The sequence below is a fragment of the Budorcas taxicolor genome, chromosome 10 (assembly GCF_023091745.1).
Source record: "Budorcas taxicolor isolate Tak-1 chromosome 10, Takin1.1, whole genome shotgun sequence".
Lineage (NCBI taxonomy): Eukaryota > Metazoa > Chordata > Mammalia > Artiodactyla > Bovidae > Budorcas > Budorcas taxicolor.
In genome coordinates, this window is record NC_068919.1 from 86,237,321 (window position 1) to 86,262,207 (window position 24,887).

Genomic DNA, 24,887 nt, shown 5'->3' on the forward strand with positions numbered 1-24,887 from the left:
GCGAGGCTTTGCCCCTCGGCTCCGGCTTCCTCCGCGGCCGTGGCTGCGCGAGCCTCCAGGCTTGCTCTCCCCGCCCCACGGTCCTGCCTCCAGCCCTTAGCCGGGGGAGGCAGGGGTGCCGCGGGAGGCCGAGCGAACAGCCGCGGAGCATCCTTTGCCCGTCGCGGCCGCGCCACCGCCCATGCTGCAGCCGATCCAGGGCGGCGATCCTGTGGCCGCAGCCCGCCGCTTGGTGACCCTACGCACCGCCCGAGCGTTCCCAGCTGAGGCCCGGGAGCGGGACCCGCGCCCCGCGATGGCTCGGCTGGCGCAGCGCGGCGCCGGGTGCCCGGCATCCGACCGCTGAGACGCGCCGGGCTGGGGACCGGCGGGGCCTGGGCGCTCCCCGCTTCGCCTCCCCGCCGCGCCCTTCCCGGGGGGCTCCACTGCTCCTGCCCGGGGCGGGGGTGCGAGGGGACAGGAGACCGAGACAAAGCCCACTTTGTGCGGGGAGTTGGCGGCGGGCGTGGAATGTGCGCGTCGGCGCGCGCCCCCTCCCCGCGCCCCTGCCAGCTGCGAGTCTCGGCTCCCAGACTCGTCGCGTCCGAGAAATCGCGCCTCATCGCCGCCCTCCGATCCGGGGGGTCGCGACCTCGGAGCCGACTCCTGGCCTGGAGTCGCCTCGGCCCCCCACCTCGGAGCGCGCACAGGTGTGAGCGTGCGGTATTTTGTAGAGGAATTTGTTGCTCTTCAAAAAACTGGGACCTGGGGCGCCCGGTCGGCGTGGGCACTCTTGCCTCGACCCTTTCGTGCCCGCAGATCTGAGCTGCCTGGCCTCAGTTTCCCTCCGGCTTTTCTCCTCGGGCAGCCCAGACTGCTGTCTGGTATTGTTCTCGCTCTCAAAGCGGGGTGGGGTGGGGGTGCTTTGGTGAAAGCTGCCAAGTTGAGATGTATTCTCTACATCCCGTTTTTCACAAAGAACCAGGCTTCTAAGGCTCACCAGGGACAACCAAGCCCCTCTGCCCAGCACTTCACTTTGAGGCACTGATTTTTCACCCCCTCCGCGTCAAGTAGTGTTTTATTGTACGGAGCCACGCCCTGGTTTCTTAAAGGTGCCCTGCGCTCTGTTTGGCCATGTGTTATCTCTGCAGCTGGTGTGTGGGAGGCCTCCTGTGAGCCACCTTTTTTTTTTCTTTACCCCTGCCTGCTGCTACGTCCTCCCACCCACCCGTCAAGGATTTGGGGATGCCAGGGGGGAAGAAGGTTGTCGGGGGCGGCAGTACCGGCGCTGCCCCCACCGCCGCGGCTGTCCCCTCTGGGGTCCGGCGTCTGGAGACCAGCGAAGGAGCCTCGGCCCAGAGAGATGATGAGCCAGAAGAAGAAGGGGAAGAGGACCTACGAGATGGAGGCATCCCCTTCTTTGTTAACCGGGGTGGGCTGCCTGTGGACGAGCCCACCTGGGAAAGGATGTGGAAACACGTGGCCAAGATCCACCCCGATGGAGAGAAGGTGGCTCAGCGGATCCGTGGGGCCACGGACCTGCCCAAGGTGAGGGGTTTGTGTGGGCCTTCGGGGGGGGGGGGGGGGGGGGGGGAGGGGAGGAGAGCTAAGGTTTTAGTGACTTGGGGGCTTCCAGAGCAAAGTGCCACTTTTCCTGTTGGAGTAGGGAGTTACTGGCATGGTAAAGTGTTAAAAATACAGATAGGTTGAACCTGTCCAGAAGAACTTTTACTTAATCACCATTGAAGCTTTTTTGTGAGGTCCACATGCCCGGTTTCTAGGAGTGCCCTCCTCCATCTCTTAAAATGCCCATGTGTTGTGGGTAGAGCAGCAGATAAACTTAATAACACTCACTGGTGGCTTGACATCTTATTTGCTAAGCCAGAGAGCAGTGGGCAGAGAGAATGAATGAATGAGGACGGTCCAGGATTTCAGATGCTGAGTAAATATTTTCATGTGTTTTGCTGAATTCTCCAAGAGCCTTGTGCATGAAGTCCAGTTTGAGGACCCATTTTTACAGACAAGGAAGCTGAAGCCTCAAGTAGGAGCTCAGGGCTCCATAGCCAGTAACTGGCAGGGCTGAGTCTCTCCCCCCGCAGGTCTTCCAGTTCCAGGGCCTCTGCTCCGTAGGACATGAGGTTCCAGGGCAGTCAGAAGAGGGCCGTGGAGAGGGGCAAAGTTCAGGCATTTTTCTGTGCACGGCAAAAACAAAGTGCAGTCACTTTTCATGATGGCTGGCCTTCAGTTGAGTCACCATGAGGGCCGAGGCTGTCTCATTCATCTTTGTCTTCCCAAGGCCTCCTGTGTGCCTGGCACAGAACCGGCACTTGTAAGCATTTGCTGAATGAAAGAGTATTTGAAACATTCTGTGCCCTGTAGTACTTGGTAGAAAAACACGACTGATTTTTTTCCCCCAAAGTTATGGTTCAAGACTAAGGAAATACTCTCTCAAATGCAGAGACTTGAAATTCCCTAAGAAAAGTCAGTTGGACAGAGGTTGGAGCCCCAAGCTCATGCAAACTTGCCCAGGTGAGAAGGAAGGGACCAGAGAGAGTGGCAGTTAAGGTGGATTAGACATGGAATTGGAGAAGGAAATGGCAACGCACTCCAGTGTTCTTGCCTGGAGAATGCCAGGGACAGGGGAGCCTGGTGGGCTGCCGTCTGTGGGGTCGCACAGAGTCGGACACGACTGAAGCGACTTAGCAGCAGCAGACATGGAAACAGGTGGCCTGCTTTGTTCTCTTTTTACTAAGTTTTTGGTAGAACCGTCAGAGACTACCTTCTGGGAGAAGCCGGATTCAGACAATCCCCAGGTTGAGAGTTGAGCTACTGCCTTATATTTTCAAGGGAAATTGAATATGATTTGATTTTGAATGGCTACATAATCACCTTCTGAGCTAATTCAGAATTAACTAATTCCCTGTGGTTGGCCATTGTTTCCAATAATGTTTTCTTAAAATGAACACTGTGGTGCCCATTCGACAACATAAATTTGGGGACTCACCTCTGATTATTGGAGAAGGAAATGGCAACCCACTCCAGTATTCTTGCCTAGAGAATCCCGCGGACAGAGGAGCCTGGTGGGCTGCTGTCCATGGGGTCGCACAGAGTTGGACACAACTGAATCGACTTAGCAGCAAGCAGCAGCTCTGAGTATTTCCTTGAGATAAATTCTTGGAAAAGGAAGTATGGCATCAGAGGATGTGGACATCTGTTCCAATCACCCGCCTAGTTATAAACACAAGCAGAGCCCTGTTTGAGCCAGTTTTCTCGTCTGAGGTTGAGAGTGGCGTTGATTGTAGTGAAGTTAAATGAAACAAAATGTGTTAAAACATTTTTTTAATATATATATTTTTTAAATTTGTTCCGGGTCTCAGTTGCACATGCAGGATCTTCGTAGTGTGGCATACAAACTCTGAATTGCTGCATGTGGGATCTAGTTCCCTGACCAGGCATCAAACCCAGGCCCCTTGCACTTTGAGTGGGGAGTCTTAACCACTGAACCACCAGGGAATCCCTGTATTAAAGCATTTAAGAAACTATAATGCCTCAGACTGGTACTGATTACTGGGTGTTCATTCCCTCTGTCCATGCCCTTCATCAGGACGGGCAGCTAGGTCTCACTCAGCATTTGTCCCTTTGAAGCCAAAGCCACATGCTTCTCCCACATGAGCAAGTCAGGGATTAACAGATGGCTCTCTAGCCATCCTGCTGATATCTAAATCAGGCTCTGGAAGAGTGTGAATGGTCCTCTGTAGAACTGTCACCACTTCAAGGGACTAAAAACAAAATTGACGAGCTTATTAGCCACTGGTCTTGTGATGTCATCTTGCCATCTTTAACCTTCACACATAGAAAAGAAACTGATGAGGGAATAATGCTATTGTCTGTGGGGGGTGTCATGACTGACAGGAGTGTGGTAGTCCTGAAGGGATTTTGTGAGAGGATTGAGAGAATTGAAACTCTCCCTCCTCAGTCAGTTCAGTTCAGTCACTCAGTCGTGTCCGACTCTTTGTGACCCCACAGACTGCAGCACACCAGGCTTCCCTGTCCATCACCAACTCCCAGAGCCTTCTCAAACTCATGTCCATCGTGTCGGTGATGCCATCCAACCATTTCATCCTCTGTCATCCCCTTCTCCTCCTGCCTTCAATCTTTCCCAGCATCAGAGTCTTTTCCAATGAGTCCGTTCTTCAAATCAGGTGGCCAAAGTATTGGAGTTTCAGCTTCAGCCCTTCCAGTGAATATTCAGGACTGATTTCCTTTAGGATGGACTGGTTGGATCTTCTTGCAGTCCAAGGGACTCTCAAGAGTCTTCCTCAACACCACAGTTCAAAAGCATCAATTCTTTGGCCCTCAGCTTTCTTTATAGTCCAACTCTCACATCCATACATGACCACTGGAAAAACCATAGCTTTGACTAGGTGGACCTTTGTCGGCAAAGTAATGTCTCTGCTTTTTAATATGCTGTCTATGTTGGTCATAGCTTTTTTCCAAGGAGCAAGCGTCTTTTAATTTCATGGCTGCAGTCACCATCTGCAGTGATTTTGGAGCCCAGAAAAATAAAGTCAGCCACTGATTCCACTGTTTCTCCATCTATTTGCCATGAAGTGATGGGACCAGATGCCATGATCTTAGTTTTCTGAATGTTGAGCTTTAAGCCAACTTTTTCACTCTCCTCTTTCACTTTCATCAAGAGGCTCTTTAGTTCTTCACTTTTCTGCCAGAAGGGTGGTGTCATCTGGAGAAGCTCTATATAGTCAGCAAAAACAAGACCGGGAGCTGACTGTGGCTCAGATCATGAACCCCTTATTGCCAAATTCAGGCTTAAATTGAAGAAAGTAGGGGAAACCACTAGATCATTCAGGTATGACCTAAATCAAATCCCCCTCCTCAAACCACAGGAAAAGGAGAGGAGGGGGGGTACAGTTTCCTCCACCTTGGCCCAGAGCAGGAGTCTTGGCCCCAGAGTCTGGGCAGAGTGGAGACGTCCAGGAGGCATCAGGGTCCGATCCCAGAATGCCAGCAGCGTGGACCCAACACTGGGCTGCCCCACCCTCCACCCCCTGAGTGGCCTTGCACCTGGAGCTAACACAGAGGCAGCAGAGGTTACACCCTAGTGGGACCAGGAGTTTGTGCTAAGCCGCTTCAGTCGTATCCAACTCTTTGTGACCCTCTGGACTGTAGCCTACCAGGCTCCTCTGTCCATGGGGATTCTCCAGGCAAGAATACTGGAGTGGGTTGCCATGCCCTCCTCCAGGGCGTCTTCCCAACCCAGGGATCAAACCCGCATCTCTTATGTCTCCTGCATTGGTAGACAGGTTCTTTACCACTAGCACCACCTGGGTAGTCCACCAAGAGTTTAGGGGATAGCATAATGTTTTAAAAAGACGAGGCGAGCCAGAATTCAAAATGGGGAGATTTCACATCAGAATCCAGACTTTTTCAGGAAATGAGAAGGTCTGAGAGCAGAGAATCTGTGACCCTACATGCGGCAGGCAGCCGGGGCTGAGGGCTGGTTCCCCTCCCCCCAGTGGCCGCAGACCCCCACCTGCTCTCTCAGTCTGCCTTCCCTGTTTATATTACCAGTGTGGCCCCTGCAGGTGGCTGAGTCTGGGGTCCCTGCGGTGTAGTGTGATAAAACATCGGATCCACCATGTTCAAATCCTGGGTCTCCAGGAAGGGACGCAACCTTCTTGTGCCTCAGTTTCCTCAGCTATAAAATGGGCGTAAGTGCAATACCCACTTCCGAGGGGTCACTGGGAGGAATTGATGAAATAAAGCCTGTGAAGTGGGTAAGCTGTCATATGTACTCAGCAAATAGGGTCTGGAGAGACCACCCCACAGGCACTTTGGGGAGGTGTCCTCTAAAAGGGTGACACAAGTATGTTAACGGGCGACAGTTCCTGAAAGGATCGCAGATCCAGGAGCCATTTGTGTTTCTTTGTAAGACTGTCTCCTTGATGTTTCAAGCTGCCTCTAGTCTTTTTATTTTAATTTTTATTTATTTATTTATTTTTGGCTGTGCTGGTTCTTTGTTGAGGCACGTGGCTTTTCCCTAATTGCAGCCCGTGGGGGCTACTCTCTGTTACGGTGCATGGGCTTCTCGTTGCAGTGGCTTCTCTTGTTTCAGAACATGGGCTCTAAAGCGTTCAGGGCCTTCAGTAGTTGTAGCTCGTGCGCTTAGTTGCCCCACGGCGCGTGGGATCCTAGTTCCCGGAGCAGGGATCAAACCCACATCCCCTGCATTGGTAGGTGGATTCTTAACCGCTGGACCACCAAGGAAGTCTCCTGACACCACCTTTTTAAAAGTTCAGTGGCCAGGCATCCAGACCCAGCAGCCCAAGTTCTTTTGACTGCAGCTCTAGACACTGAGCTCCTGCAGAAGGGGAATTTGGACATCCCCCCTCAAAAAGGCAGCACTGCCAGCGTCCTCATGGGCTGACCGGTGTCTCTGACATGCCCAGGAATAACAGCGACAGTGGGCAGGAGCCAAGTCCCTGTTGTGTGCCCGTCCCCGTCCCAAGACCTGGCCATGCAGTGTCTCATCTAGGCTCTGAGTTTGGCTCTGAGGTGGTTCTGTTTGGGCACCTACTTTACAGGTGAGGTGTCCGAGGCATAGAGACAGTAAGGATCTTGCTGCCAGACAGTAAACGGTGGGGCTTGGATTTAGACAGCGACGGGCTGGTTCTAGGTCCAGGTCTGTCAGCCTCTAGGGTTTCTTGCTTCTTGTCCACACACTCAGCTGCAGGCTGCCCAACCTCCCCCAAGCCTCCTTTCTGTTCTAGACTGAGATGGACTCCACCAGGGAGAACGCCTTATAGAACTCAGGATTTCAGGGGGTTCCTGGAGCCAAGGTAACCCTTGGCCTTGGTAGTAGAGAAGGAGTCATTCCTGGATGGATCTGGGCCAATATCAGTTTCCTCCACTGTACCCCACTTAACCCCACTGCTCTGCGCCAAGGGAGCATTTCTGGAGTTCCTGGTTTGGGGTGGGGTTGAAGGGTTGCCAGCCCTCCAGTAGGTCTGATCATTTGGATATACAGACTCTTGCCTGTTTGTTTTGTTTGTGTGAACATTCAGAAAAAAGATGCTGGCCTGTTGGTTGACATGAGTTAACACATCACAGTTGTCAGCTCCCTCCAGCTATGCCACTGTGGTGGTGTCCTTTAAGGCCCTACTCATGAATCCAGGGTCTTTCTACACTTTTTCCTGGAGCCCTTTAGTTCTTACAGAGCCTCCAGTTCCTGGGTCCTGTGTCTAGATGGCAGGTGATACCCTCATGGTACCACCCGGCCCTGGCCCAGGGTTGGCTTGTGCAAGCTTGCTCAAAGGATTCTTGGACTACAGAGCCCTCCTTGTTTGAAATGTCTCGGGGGAGGGTGTACTTACAGTCTCTACCCCAAGCTCCTAAAAGTCACTAGATGCCCTCACGGGAAGTGGAGATGACTTGCCTGGGACCTTCCACCTGAAAAAGCCAGGTGCCATGCTGTTTACAGTAAATGGTGCCATCATTCCTCTGATAGCTCTCCCACCCTGCATCACTGACCCAGGGAGGCCAGCCAAGCCCTCAGAGAGTTCTGGAGCCTGTCTTGTACAGGGTGGCTGGGCAGGAAGACAAAGCACTCCCCATCTGGGGCAGTTATCCCCCTGCTGATTTTAAGCTGTGGCCACAGTTTCGGCAGCAGTGGCATTACTTTGCCAACAAAGATCTGTCTAGTCAAGGCTATGGTTTTCCTAGTGGTCATGCATGGATGTGAGAGTTGGGCTATAAAGAAAGCCGAATGCAGAATTGATGCTTTTGAACTGTAGTGTTGGAGAAGACTCATGAGAGTCCCTTGGACTGCAAGGAGATCCAACCAGTCCATCCTAAAGGAAATCAGTCCTGAATATTCATTGGAAAGACTGATGCTGAAGCTGAAACTCCAATACTTTGGCCACCTGATGCGAAGAACTGACTCATTTGAAAAGACCCTGATGCTGGGAAAGATTGAGGGCAGGAGGAGAAGGGGATGACAGAGGATGAGATGGTTGGATGGCATCACCAACTCAACGAGCATGAGTTAGAGAAAACTCTGGGAATTGGTGATGAGCAAGGAGGCGTGGCATTCTGCAGTCTGTGGGGTCGAAAAGAGCTGGACATGACTGAGTGACTGAACTGAACTGAACTGAACTGGGGGGATGTGAAAGGGGAAGCAGCTGCCTCCAGACCGAGGTGTCAGCGGCTGGGGACTGCCCAGACCGGAAGGAGGGGGCCAGCAGGGCCGGGGAGGAAGTTCAGGCAGAGTCGTCTCCTGGGCAAGGCTTTCTCCCTTGCGCCTCGGCCCTTTGGGGCAAGCAGGTGCCTGTCAGAGGCTGTGGTGCCGTCAGGCACCAGAATCACTGATTTTTCACTTCCTTCGTGTCAAAGCCCGGCCACCTTACTTGAGAGGCTGTGCCCGCACCACCCCACAGGGAGCACATCCCTAAACCCAGCGCCCCCATGGGCTCCCGCTGGACCCGGCCCTTCTGTCCCATACAGATGGATGCGCTCAGCAGCCCCCACCTGCTGGGGGGTAGGCCGAGGCCTAGGGGCGGGAGGGTGGGGCCTTGTCATGCAAGGAGCCCTGAGGCCGCCTCAGAGCTGCCAGCGCTGGAAGCCAAGGGGGACCCCAGGGGGCTGGGCCATGGACTTGGAAAGCTGTTTCCTCTCTACCCAGGAAAGCCCAGCGTGTAACCCCAAGAACCTGGTGGGTGCTTCCCTTGGCTTCTGAGCCGCACTTGACTTGTTGCGGCCAAACTGCCAGCCTTCAGGCTCCCCAGGCCAGAGCGGGTGGCCTGGGGGTGCACACCCAGATGTGGCTGCTTTTCTGACAACTGCAGGGTTGCGAGGGACAACTCCAGGGGCCACGGAGCCTAGCCTGACTGCCAGCACCTGGGCAGCCCAAGCTAGGGGTTCCCAGTCCTCAGGGTGTCGGGCACCTGCCCACCACACCCCCTCTCCCCCCACGACAGCCCCTTCTCGCTATGTCTGGCCAAACTCTGGAGAATCTATTCCACTGAGGAGGACTGTCATGCCCGGTTAGCCGTGCTGCTGTCGGTGCGGTGCTGGCAAGACAGGCAGGTGTTAAAGGAGAACTGGGGCTCCTTCTGCCTCCATGGAACCCTTCCAAAGAGGCTAGTCCACAGCAAGCCCTGTGCCAAGCCACATTCCCCCCTGCATGTCCTCCTTCCTCCCAGGGGAGCAGGAAGGCCTGGCCACTGTGCTGTGATATGAGGGTGCAGTGGGGTGACACCCCCTGCTGAGGGTGTGTTCACCGGGGACAGGGATACCTGGTCAACTTGACTTTGAACCAGCGTTGAACCCCAAACCCAAATGAACTTAACTTCAAGATCAACATTCCTGGGGACGGCTTGAAGTTCATGAAATATAAAATTCCAAACAGCCTGTGTTTTTTTCTAAAATTATGAAAGAAGCATAAAATTGGAATATCAACATAATCTCCAGATCAGAAATGCCGTCAAGGGCCAGGAGGGTGAGGAGTGGCCAGTGGGAGGGTGGGGGTTGGCGGGCAGGGTGGGGAGAAGCTCAGCGAAGGAGGGAGCGGGGAGCCCCTCCATGGGACGTGGCTTCTCAGGGGGCTAATCTGGGTGTCTGGCAGGCTGGAAGCTCCAGAGTGAGCCTCCCTCCATGACCAGAGCTTTCTCTCTCCGTGCCCAGATCCCCATACCGAGTGTGCCTACGTTCCAGCCCTCCACGCCTGTCCCTGAGCGCCTGGAAGCGGTGCAGCGCTATATCAGGGAGCTGCAGTATCCTCTGTGGTCAGAGTCACGGCCGCCGTCCAGCTGGTCCGGAGCCTGCTGGGGCTTGTTTTCAGACAGGGCCGGAGGGCACTGGGCTGAGCAGCTGCACCCCACAACTCCAGGGGGTGCCACTCACACGGCATCTCTGAACCCCCAGAGTCATGTGCACACAGTGTGTGTCCTCCCGGGTTTCGGAGCGGGTTTGTCTGATGAATGCCACACCTGCTCTGGCCTCCCTGCCTCCTCCTCCATGTGATGGCGTCATTGTGTCCTGAGTGACCCGTTGGTGGAAGCCTAGTCCAGGCCCACTGGCCCAGACCTCCTCTGCTGACCCTCCGGTGCCAGCAGAGAGAGCGGGGGGAAAGCTCCCTTGGGGCTGTTTAAAAACTGGTCTAAAAGAAGCGTGTGTTGGGGGAAAGGGTGTGTGTTGGGGGGAGGTAGCAGGTAGATGGAGGAGAAAAACGATTTTTATGCTCCAGGAGACAGCTTCTACATCTTGGACGTATCCCCTAGTTCTGTGCCTTTTTCCTCCCTGGCAGAAGGCCAGCTGCCCGGCAGGGGAAGAGCCTTGGGACACCCCCAAGCCTGGGATTCCCCAGTGTCTCAGCTGGCCCTCTCCAACCCTGGGCCCTGCCTGGAGCTCTTCCTTCTGGCTCCCTCTGACCCTCCTAGCTGCTGATTCGGTCCGAGATGGCAGGACCCCTACGGGCCAGGCATGGGTCCTGAGCAGAAGAAAAGTCAGGCTGGTTACTGAAAACTGGGTCCAGCCCAATTTGGGGGGAGAGGGCCAGGGGCAGAGATGGGGACTGGTGGCCTGGAGAGGGGCCAGTTGGCTTGGGAGCAGCACCCAGCAACAGAGCCGCTCAGGAATCCCACCCCAGCCTTCTCCTGTCCGTTTGTGCTGTTTCTCACCAATTGGAACATGAAGTACTGCTGAGAGCTGTCCAGGGCTCAGGCGTCTCTCCCAGCCCTGGCCAACCTGGCTGCCTTCTGCCCGGCTCCCTTCCTGGGAGAGGAAAGCCGGGAACAGAGGATGAGTGAGGACAGAGAGGGGCCCTGTGGGGGAAGGAGCCAGCGGCGTGCTAGCCCCTCTCCCTTCAGACGATCCCGCCCTGAGCATCCTCCCAGGCACCCTCCAGAAGCACTCTGTGGGGTCTTTACCTGGCCTGCAGCCCCAAGGAGTGCTAGACTCCCGGGGTCCGGATGGGGGCAGAGGGACACGCCTCTTCCAGATCAAGCCAGAGAGCCCTTAACCAGCACCTGCAGGTACAATCACACAGGGACACAGTTCTTTGAAATTAAGAAGAGCAGACCTCTGACAGGGTAAGTGTGGGGAGCACGGGTCCCTCTGCACCAGGTCACAGGGCCTGGTCTGGTTGGGGCCCCTCTGTCACCTGTGGGTGGAAGCTTATCAGGAAGGCAGAGAATCTTCCCAGGGGAGCCCACCAGCAAAGCAGGTACCACCATGGGACTCCCCTTAGGACATCCTAAAGAGGGGACTCTGGCCAAGATAGGCAGCCAGGGGTCCCTTGAGGAAAGGGAACCCCAATATCCATGCTGAGCCAAGAGGGGGAACCCCAGTATCGATGCTGAGCCAAGAGGGTGATGGCAAGCAGCCCACCTGCTTGCCTTGGTGATGACAGAGAATGGTCCCAGGTGGATGTCTGTGTGTGACCCTTATCTTCCTTTTAGGAGAGGGGGGCCTCACAGGAGAGGGTCCTCCCCCTTCTCTCTGTTCCCTGGCATCACCCCAGTTACCTTCTGGACTCGCTTCTGGGCATTTGGTACAAGGCCCAGTGTTTGAGCTGCAGGGACCCTACTGGGGAGAACACTGCATGTCTCACTTCCCATTCTGCCCCCTAAGTGTAGACCCCTGGCTGGATTCACCCCATGGAAACCCTTAGGGCAGAGTAGAGTGTAAAGTGAATACCACAGTTGGGCCTGGGGGCTCAGCCCAAAGCTGCCTACAGGTTTAAAACCCTGTGCTTTTATGATGAATATGAATTTTACATCTTGCCCCACATATAATCAATCCATGATCACTTCCTTATGAAAAGCGCTTTAGATGGTTTATTAGCAAATTACTTAATTACCCCTTCTCTAAGCCCTCGGGTGGAGTTCAGCCTTCCTTACTCCAAAGCTTTGCTCTTGTCCTGTGCCTGCTGTGTGTGCAGGCCCAGCTCCAGCCTCATGGGATGGAGGAGTCTGACACCCTGTCCTGCAAAGCCAGTGGCCAGGCTGCATTCCCACGGCCAGGAGGCAGCATTTGGTGAGGAGGGAGGAACCAGGCTTCAGAGATAGTCTGTTTTAAAGTGGCCTGAATTCCAAGTTCAAGAGCAGGTGGGGGAGTCACTGGGCAGCTAACTCCCTGAGACCCCATGTCCAGGCTCCAGGGAGCTGCCCAGCCATGGGGGAGCAGTTACAACAATCAAAGGCTCTTCAGAGAAGTCATAGTTGGGTCAGGGGTGTCCACTGTGCTCCAGGAGAAACAAGATCAGTGCCAAGGTCTCCAGCCTCTGGCATGCTATCCCATGCACTCCCCAAACACCATCTTTACAGGAGGCCCCCAGCCCAGTGGCTTTCAAAGACCTGCCTACCACTGCACGCCACCCCCGACCACCCTCCCCTCCAGAGGACTCTGCAGCAGGACTCTGAGGGAAGAAGGAAATGGAAGGACGGAAGGGGAAGGGGAAGGGCCTCTTTCCTTATCTTCTGTGGTTGTCTCTTCTCCCACCCCTTAGGCTCAGGAAGGATGTGAGGGGGAGGTGCTAGGCCTGAGCTGCAGCAGCTTGGAAGGCAGGGGAGTCTTTGGCCATCTAGTCTACCTCCCGATGCTCCTTCACCAGAAGGGACTGGAGCCTTTGTCCTCATAACTCTGCCTTCCAACCCCCCAGGCTGATGGACCTGGCCAAGGAAATGACCAAAGAGGCTCTGCCAATCAAATGCCTGGAAGCGGTGATCCTGGGAATGTATCCTTCCTCTGAGAGGCCTGGGAGGGGGCAGCCAGCTACTCATACCTCCAGGGCCATCTTCCTCCCTGGAAGGGCCCTCCCGGCTCCCTTTCCCAGAAGTCACGAACTTGGCCCCAAAGTGAAGGAGTTTGAGGGGGGCTCAGTCTCTTGCACCTCAGTTGCTAACTTCCAAGGCTTACTGGGCAGCTTTTTTTTTGAGCAGTGGACACAGTGACCCTGTTCTCCAAACCACAAATCAGGGCTCATGGTCTGTCTCATAAGGCTGCTGTGCTATTTCCAAGAACCAAAGAATCTGGGAGAAGCAGGTTGGGTGCCCAACTGTTGGCATTTCCAAGACATGTGGATCTGTGGAGATGATGGACATCCCCTGATCTTTAAATGTAAAACTGCATATTAAAAAAAAATTAAAAGGGTTTCTCGGTCTCTCCCCCACCCAAAGGGTAGAACCGGACCTATAGCTGGATCACCAGAGTAGTCAGGACAGACAAGGCCCCTAGAGGGGGCACCCAATATCCCCAGTTAAAGCAAAGTTAGGAGACTGGCATATGGCCATTTCTCTGTTGTAAGTGGTTCCTGCCTGAATCCTACCTTGTTTTATTACAGAAAATTTTAACCTCATATAAGCATAAATTAACATAGTGCAGCCCATGTGCCCATCACTGTTTTACCAATTCAAGGCCAGTCTTGACTCATCTCTGCCCACCCCACACTCTTCCCTGTACCTACCAAGACTTGTAAATATTCCATCTAGCACTCCTGGACTAGGCACTGGGCTCTGTGCCCAGCAGGGTGAGAGGGCAGGTGCCTAATGGAACAGGGAGGAATCGCTTGCTCAGACAGGTCAGGGAGAAGACTACAACACTCACAGGCCAGGAGCACAGCTTCTCTGAGGGGGATCGGGGGGTACTCCCCACCCCCATAGACATACCTGCCTTAAACTATACAGAGACTGCAGGGGTGGCCCCAGTCCTCCTCCCTGAGGGCTAATCCCTCTGTGGCAGTCCTTTGCTGTCCAAAGAGACCCACCAGCATTGCCCTGTCCAAAGGGTTCTCTGCTGGGACGAGTGTGAGGCCAGCCCAAGGACTCCAGGCCGCTGCCAGCGCCTCCTTCACCATCCCACATTTGCTTCTCCTTCAGGACCACGCTCCAAAGTAGAAGTTCCCACCCCCTTGTAGGAGGGAGATCCTGCTCCCCTCCCCATGAGCACGCAGAGAAGCTGGTCCAGATGGGATCACATGGTCCCAGAGGCCTTCCGGGGGTTACCTGGTGGCTTGTGGGCAGGAGGAAAATAGGAGGAGCCCCCCATCTGGACAGGACACCACCCTGCTGTCCCCGTAGAACTGCCGAGGCTCCCTCCTGAACACGTGGTGCGCTCTGAACCAAGTCTGTCCCTGGTCTCATCCTCACCGCACTCGGAGCCTGCACCTGGCTCATCTGTGCTCCCAGCCATTTGCTTGCAAGGAGTCAGGCCTGGTAAGCATGGCAGTGACTTCATGCAGACTGCAGGCTCAGGCCCACCTGGGCCTGAATCCTAGCTCTGCCATCCTTACTGTGGCCTCAAGCAAGTTCCTTAGCATCTCTGAGCCTCGGAGTCCTCCTCTGCAGAAGGGGACAATGGCAATGCCATCCCACAAGTTAACACAGTTAAATGACCGGGAGCACACTGGACACTGGACGCAGTGTCTACCTGGTCTGTACACCAAGCTTTTATCCTGTTGCTCACAAAAGAGTTTTGAGTGCCTGTCATGTGCCATGTCTGTGCTGGGCCCCAGAGAAACAGCAAAATAAATAAATAAATGACAGACAAGGTGGTCCCCATTCTCAAAAGTTTACATTCTAGCCAGGGAGACAAAAAGTAAGCAAGTAAACCAAGAAATAAGAAAAATAATCACAGATTGTGGTGATGTGCCATGGGGAATATAAGTAGAGCAGACTTGCTTTAGGAAGGGAGGTCAGGGTCCCAGCCAAGCCTGAGGCCTGAGAAAGCCAGCAGGGCCCGAGGAGAAGAGCTGGTGTAGACGGTCCTCCGTGGAGGTTGGAGTGGACAGCTGACAGCTTCCCAAGCCACCGGCAACCTTGGTTTTATCAGAAGAGCAGCAGGCACGGTATCTACGCATGGAGGGGTGGGGGCAGTGAGAGAAAAGGAACAGGGTTGTCTGTGCATCTGTGATGCACACGTGTGTATCGGCACGTGTGAGAGGAGGGCAGGGGTGAAGAGGGCTGTGTGTGCGACAGAGGGGAGGAGGGAGGTGAGGGGGAGACAGACAGACAGGCTGGTGGACGGAGGGCCTCTCTCATCCTTCCTTCACCCTACCACTCTGGAAGGCCCAGCAGTTCGAGGCGCCCTGCTCACTGTTACTTGGTGAGCACTGCTTGACGTCGTGGCAGCAGCTGGTAATCACTGAGCACCCTGACCCATAGAGATTGAGTTCACTGAGTGCCTACTGCATGCTGGGCCCAAGCCTGATGACAGGATGTGGATGAGGAACACCCGCCATCTGCGCTGGGGAGCTGGGGTCCGCACTGGAGAGCTGGGGTCCGGGGTGGCTCACACAGCCCTCCCGGTGGGGTAGGTGGAATGGGGTCGCCCCGCCCCACCCCTGCTTCTAGCCGTTTCCTTAGCTGCGGCGGCGCGGCCAGTTACCTCACCAACAGCATGCCCACCCTGGAACGCTTCCCCATCAGCTTCAAGACTTACTTCTCAGGGAACTACTTCCGCCACATAGTGCTGGGGGTGAACTTCGGGGGTCGCTACGGGGCGCTGGGCATGAGCCGGCGCGAGGACCTGATGTATAAGCCACCCGCCTTCCGCACGCTCAGCGAGCTCGTGCTGGACTATGAGGCCGCCTATGGCCGCTGCTGGCACGTGCTGAAGAAGGTGAAGCTGGGCCAGTGCGTGTCCCACGACCCGCACAGCGTGGAGCAGATCGAATGGAAGCACTCGGTCCTGGACGTGGAGAGGCTGGGCCGCGAGGACTTCCGCAAGGAGCTGGAGCGGCATGCCCGCGACATGCGGCTCAAGGTGCGTGCGCGCTGCCCTGCCCGGGGCACCCAGGGCCTGGGCAGGGGTGGAGGTGGAAGGGCAGGGGGGAGGGCAGAAGGGCAGGGGTGGGGATGGAAGGGATAGGGGGCAATGGAAATGTAGGGCTGAGGGTGGAAGGGCAGAGGTGGAAATGCCGCTTTCTAGAGGCTCGCTCTTCAGGGAAGTCCCCTCTGCCTCCCCCATCTTCCCAACCCACAATCCCCACCCCACCTTCTTGGGAGGAGGTGGAGCCAGGAGTCAGGGAGGTGAGGGTAGGAAGTTTCTGGGCTTCACTCAAAGGTCATTGCTGATGAGACAGCCGGCTCAGGTGGGCAGCCCCCGGGGAGGCTCTGGTCGGGCCGCAGGGGAGTTGGGTTTGGGCCTGGGCAGGGGTGCTGCCATCCGGGTGGAGGGGCTGCGAGTCAAGGCTGGTGGGGAGTCATGGCCTGTCTGGAGGGAGTGGTATGGTGTGGGCTGGGCAGCAGCTTCATCACCCCTGTCATTCCGACTCTTGACCCCCAGCCCCAGGGAGGAAGTCAGAAAAGAGAAGCGGGTCAGACTCAGGGGAGACAAGGAGGGATGACTCCTTCTCCCTCTTGCCTGGCCACAGTGAGCAGGGGTCATGAGTGGGGGAGCTGCTGGACCCAGAGTAGTGGGCTGAACTGCTGAGATGTTTGTCCCCCTGGACTTGGGGGGGCCTTCCGTGGGGCCTGCTGCCCCCTCCCCTTTGCCCAGTCTCTGCACTCCGCGTCTCCTGGCAGCCTGGGGCCACAGCTGTGACCACAGCAGTTTCACACCCATTGCTGCTCCGCAGGATCCCAGGAGGGCCACAGCAGGCCGGGGGGGGGGGGGGGGTACACTTAGGTGCAGGGAGCCCAGAGGCTTGCTTGCAGCCTGTGGGCGGCAGATGGGCCTGGGGCTCAGTCTCCGGATGGGGAACCCCGGCACGTCGCAGGTGCTTTCAGGAGTCCCGGCCGCCCTGACCTGCCAGTCCCCGGGCCAAGACCTTGGGGTGACAGCTTCGGTGCCTTCCTTCTCCAGGGCAGCTGCAGGTGACCCTGCTGCTTTCGGGGGCTGCCCTCCTCCCCTCCTGAGCTGCTCCTGCCCCTGTCCCTCCCCTGTGGAAGTCGGGGTGCTCAGCTGCCCAAGTGTCACCGTACCTTCAAGGGAGCAGGTTGGAGCTAGGGTTGGAGCCAGTAGTACCTAACTTCAAGTGCTGTGTCTCCCAATCTGTTTGGTGCTTAAGACTTCCCATGTTATTTGCACCCACCTCTAGCACCCGTCCTGTATACCCCACGTTTTGAAAATTCAGCTCAAAGGGACTGTGTTGCCTAAGTTCACTTGCTCCCCCCACCTCCTTTATTCCCCTTCATCAGAGATGTAGCCACTAGTCTGAGCTTCTGATTAACTGGAGATAACCAGTGTCACCTGTGGGTCTTGTAGGCTCCCAGCCCCAAGCTCAGACACGGGCTGCTTCTCCGGCTGGCCCCTCTGCATGGCCTGAGAAAACGCCCCTTTTCTCGGGGGCCACCTTGAACCCTCCCCAGTCACTGCCGTCCACGTCCATGCTGTTTCAGGGGCTCATGGAGTTGGGGCTGCCCTGCTGTGGAACCCCCAAGGCCCTGGCCACTTTAGCACCTGGGAAACAGGTTCAGGAAGGCAGGGCTTGAGGCTTCCTGGGCTCTGCGCAGAGCAGCTTTGGGGCTTGTGGCTCCATCAAGACAGGACGGACTCTGGGGCAGTCCTGGAGCAGGTCTGTGTGTCTTCCTCCCCACCCAGATCGGCAAAGGGACCGGCCCTCCGTCTCCCACCAAGGACCGGAAGAAGGATGTGTCCTCCCCACAGCGGGGCCAGTCCAGCCCCCACCGCAGGAACAGCCGCAGCGAAAGGCGGTGAGCCCTGGGTTTCCCCTTTCCTGGAGGAGTTGGGGGCGGGGAGGTGCAGGAAAAGGCTTCATCCTTTCCGCTCATCTTCCCCTCCCTCTGCTCTTCGCATTCCCACCCTTCTCTTTGTCGCCCCCACTGGAGGGAACCTGGGAGGGTGGGTTGGTTTGTATGTTGAAACAGCTGTTTCTCCAGAGAGAAGGACATCCCTGACCCACCGGTTACCCTGTGTGGGCCCACCACGGGGGAAGGTCCAAGGCCACAACCGCAGAGCTGCAGAACCAGAACGGGCTTTGGGGGAAAGATGGTAGAAGGGTGGGGCCCAGCCAACAGTGCACTCTTCCAGGAATATTGCTGGAAAAGGTTTTAACCTCAGACGGCAGCCGGTGGGTGGCTTTGAGCGTAACCTTTGCCCCCGTGGGAGTCTGGGTTTTACCCAGACTGGACGGCAGAAGCATTCTGATAAAGCACCCAGCAGCCTCGTCAGATTTGTCTCCTCTGTGTCAGAGTGGCTCTTGCTTTAAAGGTCATTGGTAAATCGTCTGCCTGCAATACAGGAGACCTGGGTTCGATCCCTAGGCCGGGAAGATCCCCTGGAGAAGGAGATGGCAACCCACTCCAGTACTCTTACCTGGAGAATCCCATGGACAGAGGAGCCTGGCGGGCTACAGAGTCAGACACGACTGAGCGATTTTACTTTTTCACTTTTCTGGAGACACCTCTCTGGTGTCAGGGGCACCTTGCTGCCTCCCATAACCAGCCTCCTTCACTTTGACCTGGAAGGCTCTCAGAGAGAACACAGGGTCCCTCACAGGGATTCACTGTTACTTCATCACTTAACCTGCAGCCAGAGTCTCTGACCTCAGTGAAGAGCAGTAGCCTCTGAGAGTGTGTGGGGCCCACAGTCAGGTCCACAAGGGGGGTCGGGGGTTTCCAGAAACGGACTTCTACGGGGACCCTTCCTGCTGCATTTGGGACACCTTGGAGAATGGGGAGGCGGGAGTGGGGGGCAGCCACCCCTGGCTCCCCACTCTCCCACCTCCCGGAGGGGCCGCTCACCCCTTCCCCCTCCTCTGTTCTCTCCTCCCTGCAGGCCTTCCGGTGAGAAGAAGCCTTCAGAGCCCAAAGCCATGCCAGACCTCAATGGGTACCAGATCCGGGTATGAGGCGGGTGGCAGCGCCCCCTGCCTCACCCACTTCCCAGGGACCAGCATCCTCCAGCCAGACCAGCCTCGCTCCTGGGGAACGCGGGGCTGATGACGGGGCGAGCGTGTCCCAGCTCAGCCTCCCAAGCTGCTGTCCCTCCGCTGGGCCAGGCCCTCTACCTGTGGACCAAGAGGCAGTGAAGAGTTGAATTCTAAGGTTTTAACTTGATAACCTGAAATTTAAAGTATTGGGAAAAAAAACTTAAAAACTAGTGAATCTGGCCAGTGGCCGGAAGGCCAGTGCTTAGAAGATTCTAAGCGTCGTGGGGCCGGGTGAGGAGGGGTTGCCGGGTCTGGCTGGTACCCCTGCCCATGTGTCTGGGGTTTGGGTCCATCCTCCCCATGGGAAACCTCCCAGCTCTGCTTGGGCCGTGGTAGGATAGGGGAGCAATGTTTCTCCCGTCCTGGCTGCCCTGGCAGCGTCATGACCCAGGGAAAGGAAAGCAGGGTAGGAAGCACCCCGAGAAAGGTCTGCGTGGTCCATATCGGGAGCTTAGCACAGGCCCCGTGTGCCCCCAAGAGCCAGAGTGTGTGACCCAGGAGGGTCCTTGGAGCCCCACGGACAATGCTATGTGGGTGGACACTGCCCAGTGGTAGCGCCCAGTGCTGGGATGCACTGGACGAGAGCCTGGGAGAGAGCTGCTGGGGGAGAGAGTTCCCAGACCCCTCCCTGACCCCCTTGCTCAGCCCAGCCCTGCTTGTTGCTGCAGCTGGGGCCTCCCTACAAAGGGGCCGGGCTTGGCCGGGGGCCCAGAGAGGCTCTGGGCTCGGCGTGACTGTGGGGATCTGAACAGACCTGGTGGGTCCAGGAACCATGGCTGAGGACGGGGTGGAACCCTCAGGCCTGGGTCAGGAAGCCCCAAGGGACTGCTTCCCCCTTCCTGTTACCTCAGCCCCTGCTAGGGAAATGAAGACCAGGCCACAAAGGCCTGTATCCCAGCCCCTGCTCCCCTATTCAGCAGCCTGGGTTAGGTGTGGAGGGCCCAGCGATGATCTGGCCTGGGGCATGAGGCAGCTGAGGAAGGGCCTGAGCTGCTAGAGTCTGCACCGTCTGCCTGGCGGGCAAGGGAGAGGTTGTGGAGAGAAGTTGGTGGAACTGGAGGAAGGTTCTGGAGGCTCAAGCAACAGCAGAGGTGGGAGGCAAAGAGAGCAGTGTGGCCACTGGGGAGAGGCAGAGCCCAAGAACTAGGGAGTGTAAGTGAGAAAAGAAGGTGTGGGAGAGTTTAGAACCTTGGGGAGTAGTGAGTTCCCCGTTGCTGGAGGTATTCAAGCAAAGATTAGATGGTTGCTTGTCATCTAGAGAGCTATAGACCGGATTTAGGTTATGGAAGGATAACTGGAGGAGATGACCATTAAGGTTTCTTAATACTGAGAGGCAGCTGTCAGTAAGGTTGCCTAGAGACTGAGGGCCTGACTGAGCTCTGAAAGAGGAAAGACCACAAAGCCCAGAGTTGTGAACTCAGATTCCCCCAGGGCCGAGCAGCTGATTGAAAGGAGGGCTGCAGGGCTGGGTGGGGACTGTGGCCAACTAAAGAAGGCGCAGCCTCAGCCCCTGCTGCTCACCGGGTCTAAAGGCAGGCCCTGCTTACTAGATTGCCAGATGTTTTTTCATTGCAGAACTCTGAATTTTTATGTGAAATATGCATATTTTTAAATGGTGGCAATCAACTCAGAAAATTTAAAAGCCCAACTTGAAAAAGAATGACCGTCTGTAATCTTAAAGAGAGTAGCAAAAGCTTGGGCTGGGGAGATGGATGCACTGAGATGGCATGGAGATGGAAGGGATGGAAGTTCTAGGCATCCCAGAGCAGGCTGGACCAAGGCAGCATCCTTGCCACAGCGGCTGCTCCCAGATAGGCAGCTGCCTCCTTCCCACTCGACTCTCCCAGCAGACCAGACACTCAGTCGTGTCCAACTTATTGCAACCCCAGGGACTGTAGCCCGCCAGGCTCCTCCGTGCGTGGGAATTTCCAGGCAAGAATACTGGAGTGGGAGGCCATCATCCTTCTCCAGGAGATCTTCCCTGACCCAGGGATCAAACCCGGGTCTCCCGCATTGTAGGCAGACGCTTTACCATCTGAGCCATCAGGGAAGAGGGGGTGGAGTGGAATAGAAACACTGCCATTCTCAGTCTGCTGGGGAGATGGATGAGGCCTGAGGAGCCAAGAAAGGGAGAGACGGAGACAGGATGCGTCTGCTGACGCGGGTGCCCACAGGAGAGGCCCCAGTCTGGCAGCTCTTCAGACCAGCAGCTCCTGGCCCAGAGTCAGGCCAGGCAGAGAAGCCGGCTGCTCACTCCCTTGGGTTCCTCCTGGCTCAATGGGCCCTTGGCGAGGTGCCTGCTGGGCTACATCACAGCCAGAGCAGTCTGGGGGCCACTGTGAGCCCCAACTCAGCCTCCCATCCCATCCTAGTTTTCAGGAGGCGGGCTGTGGGCTCCCACGTTCACACCTTCACCTGGGGCAGAGATGGATCCATTTGGGAGGCATGAGGCTGAAAACGGGGCCTTTTGTGGGTGTGGAGGCGGGTGCCTTGTGATGTCCACCCAGCAGGTGAACCACAGAGCTTGAGGGTGAGACGTCAGGGGGTTCTGGGGTCAGGGAGACGTGGGGGAGAGCTGCTCCTGGCACAAGAACCCAGCAGGCTGCTCTGCTCCCCCGGCTCCCTCCTGAGCCCCTTTGGGGAGAAGGAAGCAGAATGCAGCCCCAGCTGCTGTCTGCGGGGGAGAGAGCCAGAGCCCCCACCGAGAAGCCCCTAGCACTCCCTGCCCGTTTCCTCGCTGAGACCTCGGGCCTGTGGACACCCATGGGACACAGCGGTGCTTTTTCAATTTATTTGTTAACACATTTCACATATGTAGCAAGCCCTCCTCCCCTCCTGGGCGTGTTTACATAGGCTCTGCTCCACGCAGGGCCAGCCTGGCTGCGGAGTTTCTGGGGAGGCAGGGGGCAGGGACTTGGGGCCTTAGTCACCATCGTCAGCATCACCTCATCTCACTTCCCATGAGGGGCCAGGTCCGGCGCCTCCAGACTTAGGGCTGCTTCCCAGCACTCAGTGTGGGCTCCTCTGTCCCTGGGGGTCGGGGCTCCTAGCTGGGGAGGGCTCAGGGGAGGTCAGAGAAAGCTGTGTGATGAAGGTGGGCCAGCACGGCGGGACAGTGACTGCTCCCCAAGGCCAGGCTGCCTGTACCCTGTGCGGGCTGCCGGGTCAAAACACTGGCAACCTGGGTTTCCAGCCGTGTCCCACCCACTCACACCTGCCAGTCCTCCCTCCCGCGGCCTCAGCAGAGTCACCATCCCCTGGCCCCTCTCAGCAGCCACCCCACCATCCCCTGGCCCCTCTCAGCCACATCCTTCCTGAGCGTGGCCAGGTTCGGAGAGCTGCACCTCCCACCCCTAGGTGCCATGACGAAGCCTAGAGCCAGGGTTCTGAGCTGCAGGGAGAGCCTGCGTTTGCCCACGTCTGGTTTCTGGCCCTGGGTCATTTCACACCATCCCCCCCATCCCGCCGCTTCCAACTTGGACTTGACTCCCTGGCCCAGGGACCGGGTCTCCTTCTGACCAGGAGCATGCCCAGAGGCCTGTGTGCCTGGGTTCCTGCCTGGGTGGTTTTCAGCTTAGCTTTGTTGGCTTCCCCCAGGCCCACCCTCTGGCCTCGAAGTACAAGGGAAGTGTGAGCTGGGGGCCTAGCCTATGGACTGCGTTCTGAGTGCCAGAGCCCCGCTGTGTTAAACTCCGCACCTCCCTTGTCCCACTGAGAAACCAGGGAAGGGCAGGGAGGTGCGTGGGGCGGGAGGGGAGGTCTGACCCCGACCAGGCAGGGCTGGCGAGGTGCTAGCTGCAAGTCTGTCGGTGTTGCCCCCCACCCCACTCTTGGTGCTCCAGAGTCCCAAGTCTCCCTTTTTCTTGCAAGTCTGATGAGGAGAGATCGGGCGCTTGGCCTGGGGCTTGGTGATGGTGTCGGCTGCGGTGCTGTACTGGACTTTGCTGTTCTTCTCGTATCAGTATTGCCCCCCTCCCCCTTTCCCTTTTACACTTTGTCTCATTCCTGTTCTCACTTTTTCCTTGAAAAGAATAAAGTCTCCCCCCAGCTCGGCTGTGTGGGCGGGGCAGAGACCACAGCCTGTACGCCTTGTCTTCTTCCCTCTGGGAGCTGGGGCTGCAGTCGCCCCACCCGCCACTGTCAGCCACGGCAGCTCCGGGGGGCAGGGGGAGAACCTGACCAGAGTCGCAGCCCCAGCAGTCATGATACAACTTCTGGGGTCCCAGACTGTCACACCCCTCAGCCTGCTGAAGCCACTCGGCCCTTTTTACTCCTCATCTGGGAGATCTTTTCTGCTGGCTGTAAAAGAAGCCCTTTCTCCTTCATACAGCCCGTTCCACCCCCCGGAGGCCCCAGGAGCATTCCAGAGCCCAACTGTCCTCTCCTAGTCCCCAGCCGTCCACCAGGAAGGAAGGAGGAGGAAGGCTGGGTGTTCTCCTGGGAGAGGAGGCTATTTCAGAAAACCATAGCAACGGGGATCTCAAGTCCCTTCTCATCACGGTCGCCGGTGCAGAACCTATGGTGGTTAAAGACACAGCTTTGGAAAACACCCCTGGTTCTACCTGGTACCCCTTCTTCCTCTGCATTGTCCGTCCAGCCCTGGACCTCTTCCCGTGCTTTAAGGCAGGTCCAGACAACTGCAACCTGACCTGCACAGAGGCATCTTTTCACCTATAACCCTTGCTCCCTACTTCTCTGCTCTCCTTTCGTTCAGCTTGAAAGGAAACCCTAGGCTTAGGAGAAGGGAGCGTATTTCCTACTTCTTATCCCAGCCAATCCCCAAAAAGCCCTAACGAGATGTGTGGTCTAGCACAGCAAGACTCCGGCACTTCCAGGAGCCTTGTGGTGAAGCATGACCACTGGGAAGAAGAGAGGTGGTCTGTTGGAATCCACGAAGGGCTTGGACTGTACACCATTGAAAAGAGGAAGTTAAGTTATTTACAGGATCATTTAAATGCAGCTTAAACGATACCAAAAAAAGAGCCTTTCGATAAAGGTAACCAGAGTTTGTAAATAACTTGGCTTATACCCCCTTCACACAAAAGGCAGTGCGTGAGATGTACATATTCAAGTCCAGCTGGTAAAGGGCCTTGTGGGTGGGTTTCAGTGATGCGGGCTCATACACCATGGGCCCCTGGACTGCTCTCGTACGTACAGGGGCTGGGTTAAGTGCTGGGCTGAGTCGGCCGTGAGTCACCCAGGCTCACCGTGGATACCGGCGCAGCCACTTTCTTAGAACTGACACAGAGCTGAGTGCCACCACGGACTCCCGAGAGGACCAGAAGCCAGCCTCTTGGGAGGAGGACCACATTTCCTGCTGCTCCCTTTGCTCCAAGCTCACAGCACGTGCCTGCCTGATTTAGGCACGTGACTATCGTGGGTTGGACCTCTGAATGCAGATGGCACTTCTCAGAGCCCTGGACATGAAGAGGTTGGAGCTCTGCACCCCCATCTGCCAAGATCTGACAAGGGTCCTGACCACGACTGCGGAGGGCAGTGGTGACATGTGCTGATCACACCGAAGACCAAGTCGCCCGGCCCCCGTGCGGGCCGCCTGCTAACCCTTAGAGTGTGTGCCAAGGGGTGAGGCGCCCACTGAGGCCTGGCAGGTGGTGGAGATGGGCCACCTCAGCTGGCCTGGGGGCGCCGCACCCTGAGCAGCCCACGTAGGAATGTGCGGTCCTTCCAGGCCCCAGCCAGAAAGGACTGGGTGGTGGGAAAGACAAGACCTGGAAGGAATTTAAGTGTGGAGCCTCCACACTAGCTGTGTGAGGACTCCGGCCTTATGGGCATGGTAACTGACGAGGGGTGGGGCAGAAGGCGGTAACTTTGACGTACCTTAAGGTCATAGCCTCTTAAACCGGGAGAGCTCACCCCGTTTGTTGGAGAGAAAAATGATGGGAGAGACGAAGGGGGAAGAGTGTGGAAGTGTAGGGCCTCAGGGCAGCCCTCTCCCTAAATATAGGCAGCGGTGCGGGGGAACTAAAGGAGGCAGGCCCCC

The 24,887-nt window shown here is 56.6% G+C and overlaps 1 protein-coding gene across 2 annotated transcripts; it reads left to right on the forward strand.

Annotated features, from left to right (window-relative positions):
- The first annotated feature begins 460 nt into the window (after positions 1-460).
- VASH1 (vasohibin 1) lies at positions 461-22,962 on the forward strand. Of its 2 annotated transcripts, none has more exons than XM_052646245.1 (8): positions 461-863; positions 959-1,527; positions 9,679-9,767; positions 11,028-11,084; positions 12,656-12,730; positions 15,375-15,756; positions 17,536-17,648; positions 18,733-22,962. In XM_052646245.1, the coding sequence occupies exons 2-8, from the start codon at positions 1,225-1,227 to the stop codon at positions 18,803-18,805; spliced, it is 1,092 nt and encodes a 363-aa protein (XP_052502205.1). In that variant the 5' UTR covers positions 461-863; positions 959-1,224; the 3' UTR covers positions 18,806-22,962. The 2 variants fall into 2 exon arrangements, with proteins under 2 accessions (XP_052502205.1, XP_052502206.1); XM_052646246.1 differs by having other exon boundaries at positions 461-689; positions 1,216-1,527.
- The last annotated feature ends 1,925 nt before the right edge of the window (positions 22,963-24,887 follow it).